The sequence below is a fragment of the Mytilus californianus genome, unplaced genomic scaffold, assembly GCF_021869535.1.
Source record: "Mytilus californianus isolate M0D057914Y unplaced genomic scaffold, xbMytCali1.0.p SCAF_1, whole genome shotgun sequence".
Taxonomy (NCBI): domain Eukaryota; kingdom Metazoa; phylum Mollusca; class Bivalvia; order Mytilida; family Mytilidae; genus Mytilus; species Mytilus californianus.
Window position 1 is genome coordinate 132,065,357 of NW_026262581.1, and position 20,673 is coordinate 132,086,029.

The 20,673-nt window shown below is 32.1% G+C and overlaps 1 protein-coding gene across 1 annotated transcript in view; it reads left to right on the forward strand.

Moving 5' to 3' along the window:
• The window catches only part of LOC127739056 (choline transporter-like protein 1), a 32,375-nt gene extending 12,032 nt beyond the window's left edge, over positions 1 to 20,343 (forward strand). Inside the window, exons 6-19 of the mRNA XM_052250623.1 lie at positions 249 to 357; positions 966 to 1,086; positions 5,436 to 5,507; positions 10,718 to 10,784; positions 10,940 to 10,953; positions 11,043 to 11,135; positions 11,649 to 11,755; positions 12,415 to 12,468; positions 14,047 to 14,133; positions 15,323 to 15,438; positions 15,784 to 15,950; positions 17,013 to 17,105; positions 19,100 to 19,192; positions 20,138 to 20,343. Coding sequence (XP_052106583.1) covers positions 249 to 357; positions 966 to 1,086; positions 5,436 to 5,507; positions 10,718 to 10,784; positions 10,940 to 10,953; positions 11,043 to 11,135; positions 11,649 to 11,755; positions 12,415 to 12,468; positions 14,047 to 14,133; positions 15,323 to 15,438; positions 15,784 to 15,950; positions 17,013 to 17,105; positions 19,100 to 19,192; positions 20,138 to 20,227 — 1,283 coding nt within the window. The 3' untranslated portion in view covers positions 20,228 to 20,343. The remainder of the gene's footprint in view (positions 1 to 248; positions 358 to 965; positions 1,087 to 5,435; positions 5,508 to 10,717; positions 10,785 to 10,939; positions 10,954 to 11,042; positions 11,136 to 11,648; positions 11,756 to 12,414; positions 12,469 to 14,046; positions 14,134 to 15,322; positions 15,439 to 15,783; positions 15,951 to 17,012; positions 17,106 to 19,099; positions 19,193 to 20,137) is intronic.
• The last annotated feature ends 330 nt before the right edge of the window (positions 20,344 to 20,673 follow it).

The following is a 20,673-nucleotide window of genomic DNA, read 5'->3' on the forward strand; positions in this document are numbered from 1 at the left end:
CCCTGTTGGAAATTTAAGTGAATGTAATTTATCCATCCTGATCTGTTTGTTTTGTCTATTGAAAAAGTAAATGTTACTTACAATGGCAATGTACTATCTATTTGGTTTGTCAGTTAAATAATGCAGTTCAATGAATAGGTCCGAAATTGCTGTAATTTTGGAGAAGATTTTACAAGAATATCGTAGTCAAACTCTGTCAAAAATAATTCTATAATAATATTAATATTACAATTACTGATATTCACTAGGTGTTTCCATAATTATTGTGGCATGCTTTGGATTTTTGGCGGCCTTTATAATCTGGTTCATAGTGATAGCTGTTATTGCTTTTTGTCTTGGAGCAACAGCGTACTGCTGGTAAGCATATGTGTTTGATGTTTTGCATGTGTAAGCTCTGAAATTAGAAAATAAAAATATGGGTATGGATCTGAATAATTTAAGGGCTGTTACCATTAAATCTCTCATCTTTTTAGATGATTTATCAAATTATTGTAACGAATATAGAAATTAGAAGAAGTGGTATGACTGCATGAGAGGTTGAACATGAACACATTTTAGAAGTAACCAAAAAAAGTAAAATAACAAAAATACCGAACTTCAAGGAAAATTAAAACGGAAAGAACAGTCTATCAATGACTGATGACGCGTTTTAAAATATTGTCTGCAAATAAACAAGTCAAGTATAAAAAATATTGCTCAAAGCTGAATGCAAGATTTTTTTATCAATGTTCAATTAATATATCATACGCATAGGTAATAAGGTCAAGCAATTGGAAAGAAGCATTACAAACGGACCACATGCGTCCACCTTCTAAGCATGCATTATCCGTCAAAACATTCCAGAATTGTATCCAGTAGTACTTGAACAAATATGGAATTTGGGTAATCAGCATAAATAACTTTAATCAATCTATTATAAGGGCATTCCTGTACTGTATAACGATTTTCTATTTTATTCTTTTGAGGTATTCATGGTATAACCTGAAAATGGCATATGATAGTCTCGCTGCATCACAACAGACAGCTGACAGGAGTGATGCTGTTGAAACCTGGTTAATTTATGCTTGTATAGCCAGTGGGATTACCGTTAGTATATTGAAAATATAAGCACGGTGATATCAAAACACTAGTATTGGGAGCATATTCAGCCCGTCATACATGGTATTTCATTAAAAAGGCTTTGTGCATAGTGCCGGTCTGATGAGTCGAGCCCTTTTCAACTGCTTTTTACAATTTGCTTTTATGTTGTTTTGTTACACTATTGTCCCACGTTAGGGGAGGGTTGCGCCCCACAAACATGTTTAATCCCGCCACATTCTTCATGTGTCTGTCCCAAATTTGAGGCAATAGTAGATTACCAATGTTCAAATCTTATAAAGAAGATACAAAATAATGTAAAAAAAAAACAGAAAATCGCGTGATCTCCAAAAGGAGCGTGACCTAGTGCGTCGACAAGGTAAACGTTCCCTGTTGTGCATTCATCACCCGCCATGCCACTCAGACAAAATGTCATAATCGGGAATAAGACACAATCGGTAAATTTACAGCACAGACGACAGATAACTAAAGATCTAAGACCGCGAAAAATGTCGCTTATCAAATCAGACACAGACACATCGTATCGGTCAGCCAATTCGTGATGGTGACCGTAAAACTTATGTAGTGTCAGTCGTTTGTCCTCATAGCTCTGTTGAAGCAGTTTTTGTGTCAGGAGCATACCCCTATTTAATGAAGTCAGTATAGTGTGAACAAGCGCAAGCGTAACGTTACTTTTCCTGTTGAAGTTTGAATCATAGTTTCTTGATAATTTCTTAATTTTTCAACGGACAATTTGTTGATTTATGTAAATCATGCAGTTGATTTTCTGTTTGGCATCTAGATGCCTGCTAACGTTTTACTACAATTTTGAAATGAACTTACTAAAATTTGAAAGCAGGTGTCATTTCTTGTCCTGCAACCTTGTCGCTGAATACATTATTTCGATTTGTATTTCCGTTGTGATTAGGTTCCGATACTTTTCAACTCAATTAAGATAGCTAAATTTTCGACAATGAAGACAATTTATAATTTATAAGTTGTCATCTAAATAGCTCTGCTGTTTTCTATTATTGTGTATATTATTCTGTCGAAAAACATAATTAATTTTACCTATATCTCAGTGCTTGTGCTACAAATGTACTGAAGAAGAAGTTACAGTGTTGAGGCAAACATCATCACGTGTCAATGAAATACATGCAATGTATTCTTCTCATATATTTTATGATGGTATGATACTAAACACCTAACGGGAGGGAGTGTGCTTGATTTTCATAGGATGCAGACATAATCTTTCAATCAGTTTAATCGAGGTATGGAGCTGGTATGTCAGTAACTGCTAGTAGTATCTTGTTAATTTATGTATCATTGTTATTTTGTTTAGTTTCTTAAGTTACCTATTCTGATATCGGACTCGGACTTCTTTTAAACTGAGTTTTAATGTGCGTATTACTGTGTGTTTGTTTATTCTACATTGGCTAGAGGTATAGGGGAGGGTTGAGATCTCACAAAACATGTTTAACCCCGCCGCATTTTTGTGCCTGTCCCATGTCAGGAGCCTCTGGCCTTTGTTAGTCTTGTATGTTTTTTAATTTTAGTTCATTTATATGTTTTGGAGTTTAGTGTGACGTCCATTTTCATTGAACTAGTACACATTTTGTTTAGGGGCCAGCTGAAGCCCGCCTCCGAGTGCTGGATTTTCTCGCTGTGTTGAAGACCCATTGGTGGCCGTCGGCTGTTTTCTGCGGTTTGGGTTGTTGTCTCTTTGACACATTCCCCATTTCCGTTCTCAATTTTATTGATATATTTTTACTTTATTCTACGTACCGCCCTTTTTTTAATTCCTTTGAGTTCCCTAAATAAAGTTTTATGTCAAGAGATAGTCCCAGTTATAATATTAGAAATATGTTAATTGGGTTTTACTGGTATGGTCTGGTAAATGTCATATCAAAGACATATAAAGCAATCTATGGTCAAATGGTGTGAAAAATAATCGAAATAGCAAAACGAGTTTTTTAATATATTTTTTTTTTTTTTTTTAGATTATTATACTGCTTCTTTTGTTGATGATGTTTAAAAGAATTGCACTCGTAAGTATTTGAAGATATAGATTTGTTATAAATATCATTGAATTCTCCTGAGTTATAAATCAATTAAAGTAAAAAAAAAAGGTATTGCATATTATTTTGATATTTATCAAAAATAGATATAAAGAATAATCAATAAAACATTAATCATTAAAATCATAGATCAAACTATAGTGGTATCTTGAGAATTAAGACCGCAAAAACATAGTCACTTGAGACAACGACACGTCGTATAGGTCAACTAATTCGTGGTGGTGACCATACAACTTATTTAGTGTCGATTTCAGTTGTTCTTCTTCATAAATTAAGGAGACAGCAGTTTACCGATGTTCAAATTTAAATGATTTGGAAAGACAAATCAAGGTAACAAACCAAAAAATTAGGGAACTAAATTCGTCCTGAAATAATCTGAAATTTAGTTTTTCCTCTAAAATCAACACAACATAATCAAACCAAAAGCTTTTTTGATATGCATTTCATCGGATAAAATAGTCACTTCAGTATTCATCCAGTCTCAACATACTATATACAAATATTTTGACTATAAATGCGCATGGAGGTTTATTTAAAACAAGAAGCAAAAATTTAAAAAACATGTTTTTATCCGTTGAGTTATGATTTAAAGTCCAGATTTACGATGCAGGGCATACACAAACAAATGTGATTTGTAGTAAATTCTTTGACGCTTTAACATTTTTCTTCTTCTACATATCAAAGGTAGAAAATGCGCTTAGTATTTCTGAAGATAGGAAGCATTTATATATTTAGCGAATCTTTCTTGCCGAATTTGCTGCGTTCATATGATAAATCAAAAAAGTCATACATTATGATTTAATAAACATGCATATTTTACATGTATTGATCGTGAAAAAATGTGCAATTATCAATCAGCTTATTTCTTTGCATCTTCGATATAATTATATATATAATGTTGATAAAGAATGAAGATTTTGTCATAATTTTAGTGTTAAGGATGTACACCTCTGAGGAGCCAAAATTTTCTAGAATTAAACTTTTTTTCTTAACCTGATTTTTGGGTTTATTTGACTGTAAAAAAATAATTGGTGAAGAAAAAAATCATACGGTGGTGCACTTCTTTTTTTGCTACGGCCCTTTGAAGGTACCCAATTTTAATGATTTTCCCATTTTTCATCAATTTTTACGTGTTTTTGGGCTATTATCGTGAAAAATATCACAGTTCCACAATTAAACTTTTTTTCATACTTTCAATAAAGATGAGTTGGACCAATCTGAATAAATTTAACTTAAAAAAAATTTAGGTAGGTGTTAATATAAGAAAGTTTTATCATATTTTGATGCGTTTTTGTGTCAAATTTACCATGCTGTCAATTTTGTAAATTTGTGATTTTTCATTGTTTTAAGAACAAAATGCATATTATTTCAACTTCTTTGTTATAAATGATTGTAAAAATACATATCTAAGAAATTTGAAAAGAAAAAAGTGATATGGGATGTACATGTTTCTGGTAAAATCATTTCTTGTACCCCTAACCCATTTTCTCAAAATTTTGGCTAAAAAGACTGACTTCATTGGTAATAAAATTTGAAAAATTGAATACTCAAAAACTACTCATTGTAAATACACAATTTTTTCACAGAGTTTAGTTTCATTATAATATTTTTTAAATTCATTGATATTTTCCACTTGTATCACATGTTTTGAAAATAATTCTAGAACGAGATTTCAACGAGACTGAAACGTCAGAAGAATAAATCCTTAAATAAAAATTGACATAAAATGCTTCTTCGTTAAATATGTGCTACATCACATTTATTTAGAAATTTAAAAAGAGACGAGTTTAATTCTCATATTCATAGTATTTTTTTTATAGGATTTGATCTAATGAGAATAACATTTAATATTAATTTCGTGGGTGCGAATCACTTTTCTGGATTAACATTCATAAGGAAGGCTCAAACCCCAAAATGTTAAGCCGTTGTATTTGGAATAATATTGATTCATTTTTTGTTTATCATCATGAAACGATCGAGGCACGTACATCGAAATTGTAAACAACAACATTATGCGGCAAATGTTTTAGCTAAATAAAAACAGATTATATAAAATGTAGACATATTATAAAAATGGGTAGATGTAGTTGTTGTATTTACACCAATAATTTAATATAAAAATAATATGCCCATTTTGGTCTTTAATCGAATTAAATTTACTATATAACATTGCCATCCTACTGAAAAATGAAAGTAATTTTGGGTTTATCTGTGTTGACCCTGTGCTGAAATAATGGTATATGTATTTATTCATAGATTAAAGATTGATTTGATATTTAGGTTGTCCAGTTATTCAAAGAGGCTGGAAAAGCAATCAGATGCATTCCTTTCTTGTTGCTTCAACCTCTATGGGTAAGTGTAATAAGTTCAGATATGTGTGTCGAGTTATAGATACCGATTAGTATAGGTTCACAATATACACTGACAAAGAGGGTTCATATAATTTTATCATAAATCTTGTTGGTTATGCCAATAACCAAGTAGGCTGTCAGCAAGAATTGCAGTATATTGACAAAGTTCCATTATGTCCAAATCGAACACAAATATTATCTTGCAAAAAACCATGACCTAAATAATATCTCTGCATGTCTATTAAATGTCTTTTTGGGTGTATTTTTTACTGTAAAGAACTGTGAAGATATTTTGACAGTCGTTTTGTGGATTGAACACCAATACAAGCAAATTACACCTACTGAAATACAAGCCTTGTGGTAAAATTATTTTATAATTTACTGCAACATAGCAGCAAGATTCCAATGACAATATCGGCATTATCAATTACCAGAGTTGTATTAACATAAACGGTACCAATTTTTCTGCACCAGATGCGCATTTCGCATATTCGTTTGTGTGAACATAAATGAAATGACTTATCACTTGATAACCAAAATATATATGCGATCCTAAGACATTAATATTTATCAACGTTGATCCCAAAACCGAAATTGAAACTAGAATAAAGTTTAACATCCATGTGACGTCAACTTTTTCATAAACCTTGGTATCTAAACTACTAAAATAACGAGGTTCAATTTGTTAGCCAGCATGACGTAAAAACGACGAATCAAAGAATTCAACTTTATAGCTTATATAGGACAATGGTGTTGTTTAAAAATTACACCATTCCAGGATCTTTTGTTTTCCATTAATTAATATTACCAATAATTAACACGTTCCGGGTCGAATCCGATACCGATACCAATAGTATATGTAATATGTGATTTCCGGTTTCACCTGTTATCTTCTGTAAATCCCTCCTGTATTAGGAGAACCAGGAATTCTTCCAGTGGTTGTTTTATATCTATGTTAAACTAAAGTAAACTATTTAACAAGTCTGTTTTCTTCCACATCAATACCACTATTAATTTTGATTAATTAGTTAAACAATTCAATTTAGTTTTAGTAAGTTTACTGTAGTAAGAAAACCAGGACGGGTTCAAACAGAAAGATTTTGAAAGCAGAGAAAACTGTGCACCTTACAATCAGCATGACTTTATCAGATGACAATACGTATACTAAAAATCGAGGATACGTACTTTAATTCAGTCATGGACCCGAGATGTCGCGGGTGATTTCTAGTAAATACCTAAAACCACGAGGAGCTAAATAACAAAAAGGGACATAAAGAGAATAGTCAAATTTATTTAACTTCACCCGAGAGAGTTGGAACCTTAGTTTCTAAACTAAATTCTTAGTCTTTAGTTTTCTATGTTGTGTCATCTGTACTATTATTTGTCTGTTTGTATTTTTATTTTTGGCCATGGCGTTGTCAGTTTGTTTTCGATCTATGAGTTTGACTGTCCCTCTGGTATCTTTCGTCCCTCTTTTTTTCGTACTTTGTCATCGGAGAATTTAAGAATAATGTTTGTTATAAATTATGTCAGTACCGAAGCACTGCCTACTGAGCTGATGATATCCTCGGTGACTTGCAGTCCACCAGCAGTGGTACATACTCAGTGCTGGTAAACGAAAATAACACTTTATAAACTTGCTTCCGATATAATATTTATAATAATAAAATAGATTCTGTTAAGTCTGCTTCATGTCTTGAATTACATCTAGAAATTAATAATTATAGATTATCGACGGTTTCCCAAGCGAGAGGATGTTTCTCAGCTACTATTTCATGGAAGGGCGATAGCCCTAAGATGAGATGTAGCCAAGATACAACCTCGAGTTTGAAAGGACATTGATAATCTGTTTATCGCTGTTTTCCTAGGCAACGTCAATGACGTACGCTCAGTTAAGGGGAGGGTTTAGTGCCGCCACATTCTGTATGTTCCTGTCCCAACTCAGGAGCCTGTAATTCAGTGGTTGTCGTTTGTGGCTGTATATAAAGGCAACAGTAGTATACCGCTGTTCAATAGTCATAAATCGATTAAGCGAAAACAAATCCGGGTCACAAACTAAAACCGAGGGAAACACATCAACTATAAGAGGAAAACAACGGAACAACAGAAACACTGAACTGCAACAAAAACAAATGCCAACATACATAGAAACGGATTATTTGATAACAACTGCCATATTCCTGACTTGGTACAGGACATTTTAAGAAAAAAATGGTGGGTTGAACCTGGTTTTATGGCTAGCTAAACCTCCCGCTTATATGACAATGTTAAAAATACCGCTAAAATTATAATATTACCTGACAGGAATACAGTACAAATAAACGCAAGAACATTAGGACAGAGAAATACATAAAAAATAATATAATAGTACATCACAACATGTAAACCACAGAATAACAACGGACACCTCCCATAAATTTACTACAGTACACCAGGACACCACAATAGAATTATAAACTGTGCGTCACACGAATGTATCAACGCCACAAAAAGTGACGTATTTTTTGTGACGTTTATTTTATCATATTTGTTTTTCGTTTATTGTTTTGTACATAAATCAGTCCGTTAGTTTTCTTGTATGAATTGTTTTACATTTGTCATTTCGTGGACTTTTATAGCTTACTATGCGGTATGAGTTTTGCTCATTGTTGAAGGCCGTACGTTGATTTATAATTGTTAACTTCTACGCCATTTGATCTGTGGTGGAGAGTTGTCTCTCATACCATGACTTATGTTTAATATCATGATGTTGTCAGTTTATTTTTGACTCATGAGTTTGAATGTCCCTTTGGTATCTTTCGCCTCTTTCTTATATAATACATTCTCTTCCTCTCGGCTGAGAAAAAATACGCTGTTGCTAACGGGATACTAGCGACAATTTTCCATTTCAAACGAGTAGCACGATATGAAAAATGATCACACAAAAAAAAATCAGGAAAGATAATGAGGGTTGGTTAAGAATTTAACTTGCACTAAAGAGGTGATTTTAATTTTCCAGTGATCAATTTCCATTTTTGTGAAGCAACAATTCATAAGGGCCTGCATATGAAATATATATCTTCCAGTTGTTACGATAATCCAGTGCTTGTGTTTCCTATAATGATTTCCTTTATGGAGGTTTGTTGCTTACAAGGAAGCTATTGAAACAACGTTTCCAAATGGTACAGTTGGAGACCTTCTTTTCCTCGATTGCGGCAAAAATAGAAGCACAATTGGATAGGAATAATATATGTATCACTCTACACCCATATAGTAGCAGGTTACCACGGATTTACAGACCTTAGCGACTATTACGTAATAGCGGCCAGCATGCAGAATCAACTGACTTTTTGTAGGGAATAGCGCTTATCACCGACAAAAGGACGATCAAATCTGAGGTCAAATAAAGGATAACAACGTCTTGTGGGGCCATGAAAACGCATGGAAAACTTTACAGCAATTAATTGTACAGCACCTCGATAAGATGTTTGGCAGGAGATACATGGTTTTAGAATAATATATCGAGTGACGTGACACTGAGAACATCATAACTATACATGAATACTGGAATTGTCTTTAAGGTTCCGTCTTTTGGCTAATATGGCCATATTTACACCACAAATTTTACTCTGAGTACAGACAAACCTGTACACCTGGAAAAGCTTTAAGGCATGGCATGAACTAGATAATTAGATTTCAAATGCATTTTATGTTTCAGAAAATTATAAACTTTTCTGGATTTTGCTATTCATTTTTTTTCATTCCTGCAGAAGGTGCCAAAAATAAACTAAGTTGGGAAAGAGGTTTGAGAAGCTCCCCTCATATAATAAATGTTGTGAGTAGTATTGATTTAAATGGACAATAGATGGACAATAGACATCTGCAAACAATAGGTGATTTAAACTGTGTAACTGAGTGGACCGTATCAAATGAAACTCATGTGTTTGTTTATTTTGCTATCTTCTGCAGACTGGAAAAAAATGCACATCAAAATCCAGGTAAATTTTTAATTTTCTGAAACATAGACTACATATAACTTTTATATATTTAGTTCCTGCCATACCCTGAAACTTTCCTGGATGCATCAGTTTGTCTGTACTCATAGTAGATTTTGTTGTGTAAACACGGCCATATTTTACAATTCCTTTTGATGAACCTTAAGCATTCTTGACTCAGACTTGTTACAGTACGTGTAAAGATTTTAATGCAGTTAACGTTGGAACAAAATATGAAGTGGCGATAAACTCCTCAACGCAAGCAATTAAATATAAGTGGTTAACTTATTCGGAAAAGGTAACAATCTATAAACAATATTTTACTGAGATGTAACTTTGAAAAGAGGTTGTCAGACAAAATTTTTTGTTGTTGATAGAAAACCAAGCATTTTATTGATTTCTTCTTCGGTGTTTTTGTTATTTTGAATCAGGATGTTTTAAAGAATATATTTCTTGAACTAAAACAAGAAACCGGTATCTTCGATTATCGTTCTTTTTTTCTCTCTCTCTCTTTTTTTTTTTTAGAATACACCCTTTTGAAACGATGTAGACGATCCCTCAAGTTAGACAGAGAAATAGTCTTGTAGAGCAAAAAATCCAGAAGTCGAGCGTTTTAATATTGGTGCAAAACATTGATTACTTTTATTTAAGCATAATATTGATTCACCATCAATGGTTGGTCATTTTTATTGGATTGAGAACAGTTGAATGTATGGACAAGTCATGAAAAATTTAAAGATAAAAATAAGATAAAAAAATCCTGTCTTTGAACAGGCAACACCATTTTCAAAACGAAAAAGACAAAAAAAGAAAGACGAAATGCCACACAAAGTTTACAATAAGCTTACTATGGAGCAGCAGTATCCTATTTATACCTACTGCGAACCGGTAGTCTGAAAGGGTAAACAGTTCCTGCTCATCTACTTGCACATGTTGTATTTCTAATGACAAGTTAAAATCATGGTTATAAATAGATATAGGATGATGGGATTGTGATTACAAATAAACTCATCATAGATAACAGGATTGAAATTTTGTATTTGCGCCAGACGCGCGTTTTGTCTACAAAAGACTCAAAAGGGGTACATATCGATATTCCGCGATCATGAGTACGGCTGTAAACTGAAAAGGAGTTTATTGAACTTAGAACCCATCTGCTTTTTTCAATCAATAATTTAAAAAGCATGTAATGATCTTTACTATTGACACTACATTGACGTTAACTTTAATCTTTTAGACATTAATTATACTTGGTGGAGTATTGGCTGGGCTTGCTGCTATAGCAGCATATATTGAAACATCTGGTATGTAAAATACTATTGTTTTCATAACATATACTATTAAAGTCGAAGTTTACTAAAAATTTAAAATCTTATTCTGTTTAACAATATGCTTTATAATACTAGTACCGAAAACATCACAAAGAGGTTAATTTTGAGCATTAAGTGACTAATTCTAGGCAACATTGTCGTTGTAATGAATCTAAAGTTATAATTGGATACCGATTACTCCTGTTCTAAAGGTGAACAGTGATATTAGAGGTTGTATATGCTATATTTTAGGCTGTCTCATTTTCTGATATATATGTTTTAGAAATTCCGGAGGTGAATAATTCAACAGGAATTGTCAAATATGCTATGGATGATACTATGAGGGTAAGACTTGAAAGCTTATCAATTCATACCTTTTATAATACCTGGAAATGCGGAGCTTTTCTTTTAAAGAAAGTGATAGATTTTTTTATGAAGCCTGAGAAATGGTAAAAAAGTAAAAATAATAAAAGGGTTTTATATTTTAAAACTGAAATACAAAAAAAAGGGTTCATATTTCAAAACTGAAAATTATATTTTAAATCTTAAATACTAAAAAAGGTTTTATATTTCATAACTGAAATTCTAAATATTTAAAAACTGAAATACTAAATATTTCAAAACTGAAATACTAAAAAGGTTTTATATTTCAAAACTGAAATACTAAAAAGGTTTTATATTTCAAAACTGAAATACTAAAGAGGTTTTAAATTTCAAAACTGAAATACTAAAACGGTTTTACCTTTTAAAACTATATTTCACAGAAGTTAATTTCAGATATTTTCTTTAATATATATTCTACACATCATTCGGAAGTGTAAACGAAATTCACGTATAACATTTATGTATTATATATAGTATCTACGGTGGTACCATATATTTGGAATCCTTTGGGTATCAGCATTCATTGTGGCCTGTCAAGATATGGTTATTGCTGGTGCAATCGCAACGTGGTTTTTCAAAAGGTAATATACATAATATTGCAATAACCTTTATCCACCCGTTCGTTCGTCATTTTGTCTCACAAATATTTTGTCACACATTTTTTCAGTTCTACTGAATAGAATGACTTCATAAATAGTATGCAATATGACAGTGATGACTCTACCATAACCACTTTCCAGATCTGTCAGACACATACTTCTTGATTTCCAATATTTTGAATTACGATTTGGGAGAACACGACATTGCGATCTACTATTTTTTTTTATTTTTGTTTTTTATAAAACTATCTATTTTATTTGTAGTATTGAAGACTAAATGGATAAAGGGGGAAAAGGGGGGTGGTGGTTGTTGGTAACATGATGATTAGTGTGAAAAAAATAAGCATAATAAAGTCATAAACTAATTTGTGTACCTTGTTTTCTCTCATTACTCTATGCATACCTGAATGATAATGTAGATGTTTATGGCTTCTAATCTGAGACTCCTATGTTTTAAAGTAGTCGCAGTTCTAATTTGGGAAACATGTAGGCAATTCCCTATGAGTTACATAAATTTGATGTAGACAAATTAAACAATACACAGCTAATTACAAGCCTTAACATAATTATTTATAATCATGTCAACTTTTAAAATCATAATTAACATAGAGATGAATTATATCAATTCTCCATAATTTTAGGGATAAGAGCCAACTTGGATGGCCAGTCCTTGCATCTATCAAAAGACTCATCAGGTAAGGTAATATTTTCCTGTTATGCAAAAGACAAAGAAATATTAGTAGTTTGAAATACAATTACCGTTATTTAGATAGAAACAGTTGTTTATAATTGAAAACAAATTATAACGAAATTATTTGGCTTTTCGGTCCATTTTAAATCAATTAGATAAGTCTGAATATTATAAAAAGAGAGGCGAAGGATACCAAAGGTAAATTCAAACACATGAGTTGAAAATAAACTGACAATGCACTGGCTTAAAAAGAGAAGACAAACAGACAAACAACAGTACATAAAACACAACATAGAAAACCAAAGACTGAGCAACGCGAATCCCACCAAAAAGTGGGGTGATCTCGGGTGCTCCGGAAGGGTAAGCCGATCCTTCTCCACATTTGACACCCGTCATGTTGTTCATGTAAGTACAAACCCGGTGATAATTCTAATTCGGTAGGTCACATTGGGGAAAAGGGGACGGGATTGAAGTTACGACAATTGGAACATATCCGTTGTCATCTGTGGAACGGATATTCCATAACGGTCAACCAACTCGTGATGGCATCCTTAAAATTTTCGAAGGGACGATTTCAACTTCACCACTAGGAACTGGTTTAATAGCTTCCTTGTGAGCAGCAACCCTCTACCATGGAAATCATGACAGGAAATACTAGCCCTGAAATATCGTAACAACTGGGAGATATATACTCTATATGCAGGCGCTGCTGGGATGTTGCTACATAGAAATGTGAAGTTGAAATCATCTCTTTTGTCGTAAAATTTTGTTTTCAACCGACTGCATTCAAATAAATATTAGATAATCCAAAGATTCATCAGATTATATGTCTGTTTGATTAGTCATCTATAATAGATTTGCAAGTTATGAATAACACCAATTAGACAGCGCCAAGAGGGCACAACAAATCTCAAATGACATAGAGGTAAACATGCGGTCATCGAAAAGTGACATATGTCTACGTACAATATGAACAGTTGTTAACCACCCTGAGTCTAGAAAAGTTCGAATATTCAACCGTTTAAAAAGTTCCTAAACATGAAGATATAACAAACAAACAAAAACTTACAAGATTGTTGGCGTTTGAAAACACATAAACATTTGGTGATGTTGATTAATGTTTCGATATCTCGACCCTGTGCCTTTTAATCTCGATCAGTGAAATAACGAAAAGTACAAGTAAATAACTTTCAAAAAAGGTAGACATTTTGAAGTATTTGTAAATTACTTCTATTCCTTATATGAAATACGGTTTTCCATCATTTTTGATGGATTGGATAGCACTTATGACATATTCTTTTTTAATTTTTTTTACATATTTGTACAAATTGAGTGTACAAACAAAAAAAATAAAATCATAATATAAATTTGATTAAAAACCCAATAATAATAAATGCTCAATATAAGGGTTCTTCTATTATACTTTATAGATAGTTTGTTGATATTATCAAATTTAAACGTCTCAGTAATTAAAGAACACATAATTTATCTGACAAACTAAACTAAGATATATCAATATATAAGACCGTAACTTAAAAGAAAATTTTCAAAATAATGATAAATGATTATTATCTGTTGGCAGATACCATCTTGGATCTGTTGCATTTGGATCGTTTATAATTGCTCTTGTCCGTCTGGCCAGGATGGTTCTTGGATATATTCAGAACAAGTAAGTACTGACAGGACAATATTGGTTTTGACTATTGTTATAATATTTAATGCATGAAAGTTTTCCCATTGGAGTTTAGTAAACAACATCAACTTAATTAATCAATTAATTAATCCTTAACCTATAATTTTGCTATAGGAATTTTTGCAAATCTGAATAGTCTCCTGCAAGTGCGGAATATAAAACAATTAAGACAGAATAAACACTGCACAAGCAAAGACTTACACCTTCCCAATCAAATATACCCCAAATAAATTGGACACAAACAATTTCTGAGCTCTATAAAAACCTGTGGAAATGGAGAGAAGATATCAAGTGGCAATCAAAAACTATGAGTAGCAGAAAGACAGTAGTGTTGCAACCAGACAATTAACAGTTCACAAAGTACAACAAAGACAACATAGATTAGGCAACACGAAATACCGTAGGTGAACACTAAACATGGGATTTGATAGTTTGTGTAGAAGAAATTGGATAGACACTTACATTGATGTACAAAATAACTTTTGTGATAGATTCCGAGACATGTATTTCAAGATATTCCTATTGAATTAAATATCAATACATTAAATTAAGTTTAGAAATTAAGGTCACCGTATAAACAGCAATATATTTGTATATAAAAAAATAGGTTGCAAAATTCTACAATTTTATATAGAAAATATGTAGTGTAAAATCATTCTTTTTTTAATAAAACAAAAACCTATCAAATGTGTAATTAAAATTTCCAATTCCCTCAGGCAAAGTGACAATTATTTAAAGCTCATGATGTATTCAAGTTATTATACTACCTTGGGTTTGAGTGTTCCTGATTTCCAGAAAATGTTTCAGTTCCATTTTAAAGTTCGCAAATTTTAAAAAGATACGATACCGACTTATAAACAAGCAACATATCAAATATAGCGCCCATAGATGTTCAGTTTTGGTGTTTGGTCAAATATTATTACTTCTATACCATATTAATACCTTTACAATTTACCGCGTTAAGGGTTTGAAAGTGTTTTGTTTGGTCAATATAAAATAACACTGCTGTGTGCTACTCTGCCTATATAATATAACATAAAGGGTTGTGTTATACATGTCGCACTTGAAATTGAACTTAATGTTATTAATTAAGTATCAATTGTTTATTTATTTTTCAATTTCAACAGTAAATCATTACTTTTATCTTATGTTTTCAATATTTTAGGCTTCGTGGAAAAGTAGGGAAGGTGACAGATTTCCTTCTCAAAATGTTGCAATGTTGTCTTTGGTGTTTTGAAAAGTTTCTAGCTTATCTAAATAGAAACGCATATATTGAAATAGGTACGTATGTAGACCTTATAATCGTTGTGTGTTTGTGTGTACAAATTGTAGACAATCTGGAGATTAATTTTAGGGGTAGGCATGACAACCAATGGACGTTCAAACGACAATCAGTAATCGATTGAGAAAAACGAACCTATAAAAAACCTCCGGTTGAATTCCATGCAAGTTTAACATTTTATTTGGATGAAAACCAAATGACATTTTCAAAATACTGTTATGTATGTTGTTTATAATGAAAGCATTCCACGAAATATTCTGTGAGTATAATGTAACTCATAGTAGGATATTAAATGTGGTTTCAGATATAAATGCTTTATTTTCTCATAATTCATCTTTTTGCAGCTATTTATGGGTACAGTTTCTGTAGAGGAGCACAAAAGGCGTTTCTGCTCATTGTTTCAAATGCTTTGAGAGTTGCAGCTATAAACTCCATTGGTGATTTTGTACTATTTCTTGGTAAAATAAGTACAATGGCAATCGTGTTAGTCATTGGTCATGAATTTCTCAAGGTAATGTAATATTGTCTTTGCCAACATTCAATTTTCAATCGTTTCTTAAGGTTATTTTAACAGATTAACTTTTCTAACAGACAGCCCATTGAAAATTCTAATACTAGTGTATATGTCATCTAACTTACTTCACTTATTTGTTAAAACACCTTAAACAGTCAGCTAAAAGACTTCCATCAAAAAGAAGTACAGATATGAATGACGTCCAAGTCAAAGATCTGAACCATGATATTAAATGGTTATTAAAATGAAAATTAATTTTACTGAAAAAGTTAAATGTAATGGGTTTACTTTTTAAATTATTATACATTCTAATACTGAGAAGCCTAAACAGACCTTTCAGTCATGTAAAAATGATGTTTTGCACCTTGATTGATCATAATAAGTCACACGAAATTATCCTTCATATTTAAAAAGAATTAAGAAATATTATTAAAGGTGAATGTGTATCTCTGCATAAAATTATTATTACCTATCTTTTAGAATGCAATATGTTTTTTTAGTTAAATCATGTCACAATATCATGATGGTGAAATGAATTATTGAAGATGATTTTGCGTTTTCGTACTTGTAAATCTAAAGACAGAAATTCTTATATTTCCTTTCTAAATATATTTTGTTATACATTAGACAGTTAACAAAAAATGCGTTATAATAAAAAACTGGAAGAGGTCAAAATTAATGGTTAATGTAAAGAAACCTTTATTAGATTTATGCTTTGTAATTAATTTTTACAATAGAGTTGTAAATTATATTTGTACTTCACAAGGATATTTGAATTGATGAAGGAAGTGTAAGAATCAATTGATTGAAATAAAGGAATACCTTATTGGTGTTAAAAAATAGTTCCTATCTTAAACGTGATTCGATTTGAACCACGTCAATAATGCATTGTCAATTTTCGATGCCCCCTCTTTCCTCTCGTACATATGTTTCTGTCACAAGTTTCTATTTTCGGGAATATCCTTTTCAAACTGACAAGCTTACATTGTACATACCTACTAAAGATGAAACCACGATACACTATTTTCTATATATTCATGGCAACGATATATACTTCAGCATAGGGACGACATTAACTTTATGTGGGCACCAATAACAGTTGCAGCGGCTTTTGGGTTTGCAGTGTCACATTGTTTTCTACTGGTGTATGAGGTAAGTTTCATCGTAAATAGCTGTAGTGGAGATTGAGAAGCGTCTATTACGTATTGAATTTAAGTTATCTTTGGTCCAATAAATTCCGCATCTGCAAAATACTTCTTTCTAAAAGGGAAAATATAACTGAAAATATTTATAGTATTACAGTAAAACCGATGTTATATTGCTACTGCGCATCATTGTTTGTCATTGCAGCAAACTAGTATGTATGTACGAAGATCCCTCCGTTATTCAGGGCACTCCTCGAGAGCTGCGAGGGTACAGTGGAATCCGTGTATACTCCAAATCGGGATGAGTGGAGATGTGTCACAATATTTTCCAGGACAGTCCCCATAGCTACACAAAAGGAGTGCTAGGACATCGGGTAGTCTGTTATTAAGGTGGAGGGAGCCGAAGTATTCGTAGAGAAAAACCGGGCTACTCGACGGGAGTAGACAAACAAAAGAGATATCAGAAGATTGATCTCAAGGTCAAAGTAGGGGGCAACTTTGACCTACCTAGGCCCCCAAAGTACCAATTCTACTTTAAACTCTGGTCTGGGTACCAGAGATGTGTGTGGGAGGGTGAAATCACCTCTCTGATGTATTGAAATTTCCAGCGCCCCGAGTCAGAATCGAACTCGGGACCTTCAGCACTGTAGTAATCGATCTTAACCACTACACCACGAACCCACGCACCAACTTTCCGGAAGAAAAATAACTCATATCAGATTACAGTTCTAGAATGAAATCTAGGCATTCTGAAATGAATTTCAGAAAATGATAATGTTACAAAAGTGTTCTCAATGTGTAGACACATTAATACACGGCATAGTACATACTAAAAGACCATGATGATGATTCAAAACTTTGTGAAAACGAAATTTAACATACCAAATTAGGTGCGTTTGAAGTGAACCATTGGTGTTTTGTCCCACCTGTATCGAATGTCAAGTAAAGCGAAAACAGATACAACTGTTCCGTCGTCGTCATCAATAATGTTTAAATTTTCATATCATGGAATTTTTGTTGAGAGAGTGATTATCAATTGAGAATAGACTTTTTATATTACCAACACATCTTTCTTTGAGCATGATTAATTCTTTAAGGGAATATCAGGTTATGTCTCATCTGGCATGTTCAAGTGATTATATATAGAATTTGACAATGTACCGTGCACGTTTAGTTTTCTGATTAAGTGTTGCACATGGCTTTGGATGTAATCATAATAGCCCATCGATTGATGATTTGTTGTTTCATTTCCTAATTACTTTTCATCTAGACTGTAAATTTAATTTGGGCAACAGTAGTTTACCGATACTGATGTTCGAACCTCATGAATCGATTTAGAAATAAGGCGCCATTCCCTGTATAATCAAGTTACATTCACCTTTTTTTCATACTGAAAAGCAAATTAGGTACGTGTATAATTATGCAAAAAAACGTATGACTGCGAAAAATAGTTGCATTTAAACGGTGAATGTAAGTAAAACGAAAAATTTCCACGTGGAAAATCGTAAACCCCAAACTATGTTAAAATCAACATTCTAAACTGTTGGTAATACATCTCTAACAAATCTAGTGTAATACTAGGAGCCCCGATAATGTAAGCAGATGTTACCTTTCATTCGAAGTATACACAATGAGAATTTGATATATTGTATGTTATTACCATAGCATGCGTGCACTTCTGTTTTAGCAGAATATGTAGCTCAGCCTTCTCCTTCGTGCGTCATTTAATTTTAAATACTATTATTTATAAACATGTGGAAGATTAAATTTCCTAGAAGTGTTATCATTAAGAATAATGTGAAGAAAAATTTACTACACCAGACGTGCGTTTTGCTACTTTAAGCTAAACAGTGGCTTTCGAATTACACAGTTGGAGGTCTAAATCAAGAATGAGGTTAAACGATATTTAAATACAATAAAGTTAAATAAATTACATTTTTGAAATTTAAAAAATGAAGTAATGTCAATTATAAGCTGTTTAAGTGTAAGTTTTGCTTTAAGGTTGCCATAGACACAATATTTTTGTGTTTTTGTGAAGATTGTGAAAGAAATGATGGAGTTTCAAAGCCATATTATATGAGTAAAGACTTGATGGTATGTATAGTATGTTGGTTAGATCTCGTAAAATCTCGAAGAATGAAAAGAAATGTGTGGGTAAACTTTTTATGCAAACACAAAGTTGAAGAAAAATATTAAATTTCTCAGTGTCACAGGAAAATGAATGCAATCAAGGGCGTGCCGAAAGAAAACAGACAATGATTAATCCAAAACCCTGATTTGGAATGACTGGTGGAGGACAAGCGGCTTGGATATTCCAAGTCTTCTTATTTGTGACTAAAAATTACTACAAAAGGTTATATGGAGGAGCTGAAATCAGGATTTCACAAAATCCAAGGTGGTAAAATGACAACTGAAATTCAAAACAAGCTTGCGGTCGCCATCACGAACTGATACGACAGATCATTATCGTAACTCACTGTCTCATATAACAGGAATCATATTTTACCTGTCATAGATGGTACGTGTTTATTTTAATCCGTCTGAGTTTAGATCCAATTTAGTTTATATGTACTACTTATGGCTCTTGTAATTGAAATTTCAGTTTAGAAACCCTGTCGTTGCTCTACGTTTCACACTGAAGAATGTACGTGATCCAACTGTATTCAACCCACAGTTTTCCTTCTCAACCTTGGTCTTATTAGAAAATAATTAAATGGTTACTTATGACCAAATTTATACCTTGTTAATTGTGAGTTAATATTAAATATATAATTGCACGATTAGTTTTCAATCTAATACTTTTCAATCATACAGTTTTGTCTCTAAAACACGTATCGTGGTTACTGAAATCGATATCCTACATTTGCATTGTCAGTACATGTATTGAAGCTGTTTTATACTGATGTTAATAATTTCATTGTTTGAATTGTCCTTCAAATCATAGAGTATTTGACAATCACTGCAGATTTTTGTTATATTTTAGAATCCCCAAATTAGTGTATAATTACTTATTCAGTATATGGTTTTCCTAATTTTCAGAAATATCTTAATGATAGTAACAAGATGATAGCTAAAGATGAACAGACAAAGACAAACAAAAAGGAAGGGATAGATTTAGCAAATGTCTGATTGTACAAATAACTTTTCACAAACCTTTTTTTGTAATACATACTGTATATTGTTATATGTTGTTAAGTTTTGTAATTCTGAAATATATTATATAATTTGTTTGATTGAAACTGTGTATGGTATACATAATGTTTCCTTACACAGAGTTTTTTTCCCAGTGTTTTTGTTAATAGTACTCGATTTCACAAAACATCATCAGCTAGATAGTCTGTTGAAGGAAAAAATTATCATTTCTGTGGTCTTTTGTAACGGAAGTCATCAAATATACTTTAATTAAACATGCCTGTTTTTCATCTTTCGTTTGAAATCTCCTCGTTTCTATTTAGGATAAGCAATTAACTAATTTTCTTTGGAATTTGTTTTTAAAAACAATTGATGTGATGATTTTGGAAATTTCAATTAAAATCTTTAGTAAAGGATGAAGTAATTAAATTTATAGTCCAAAC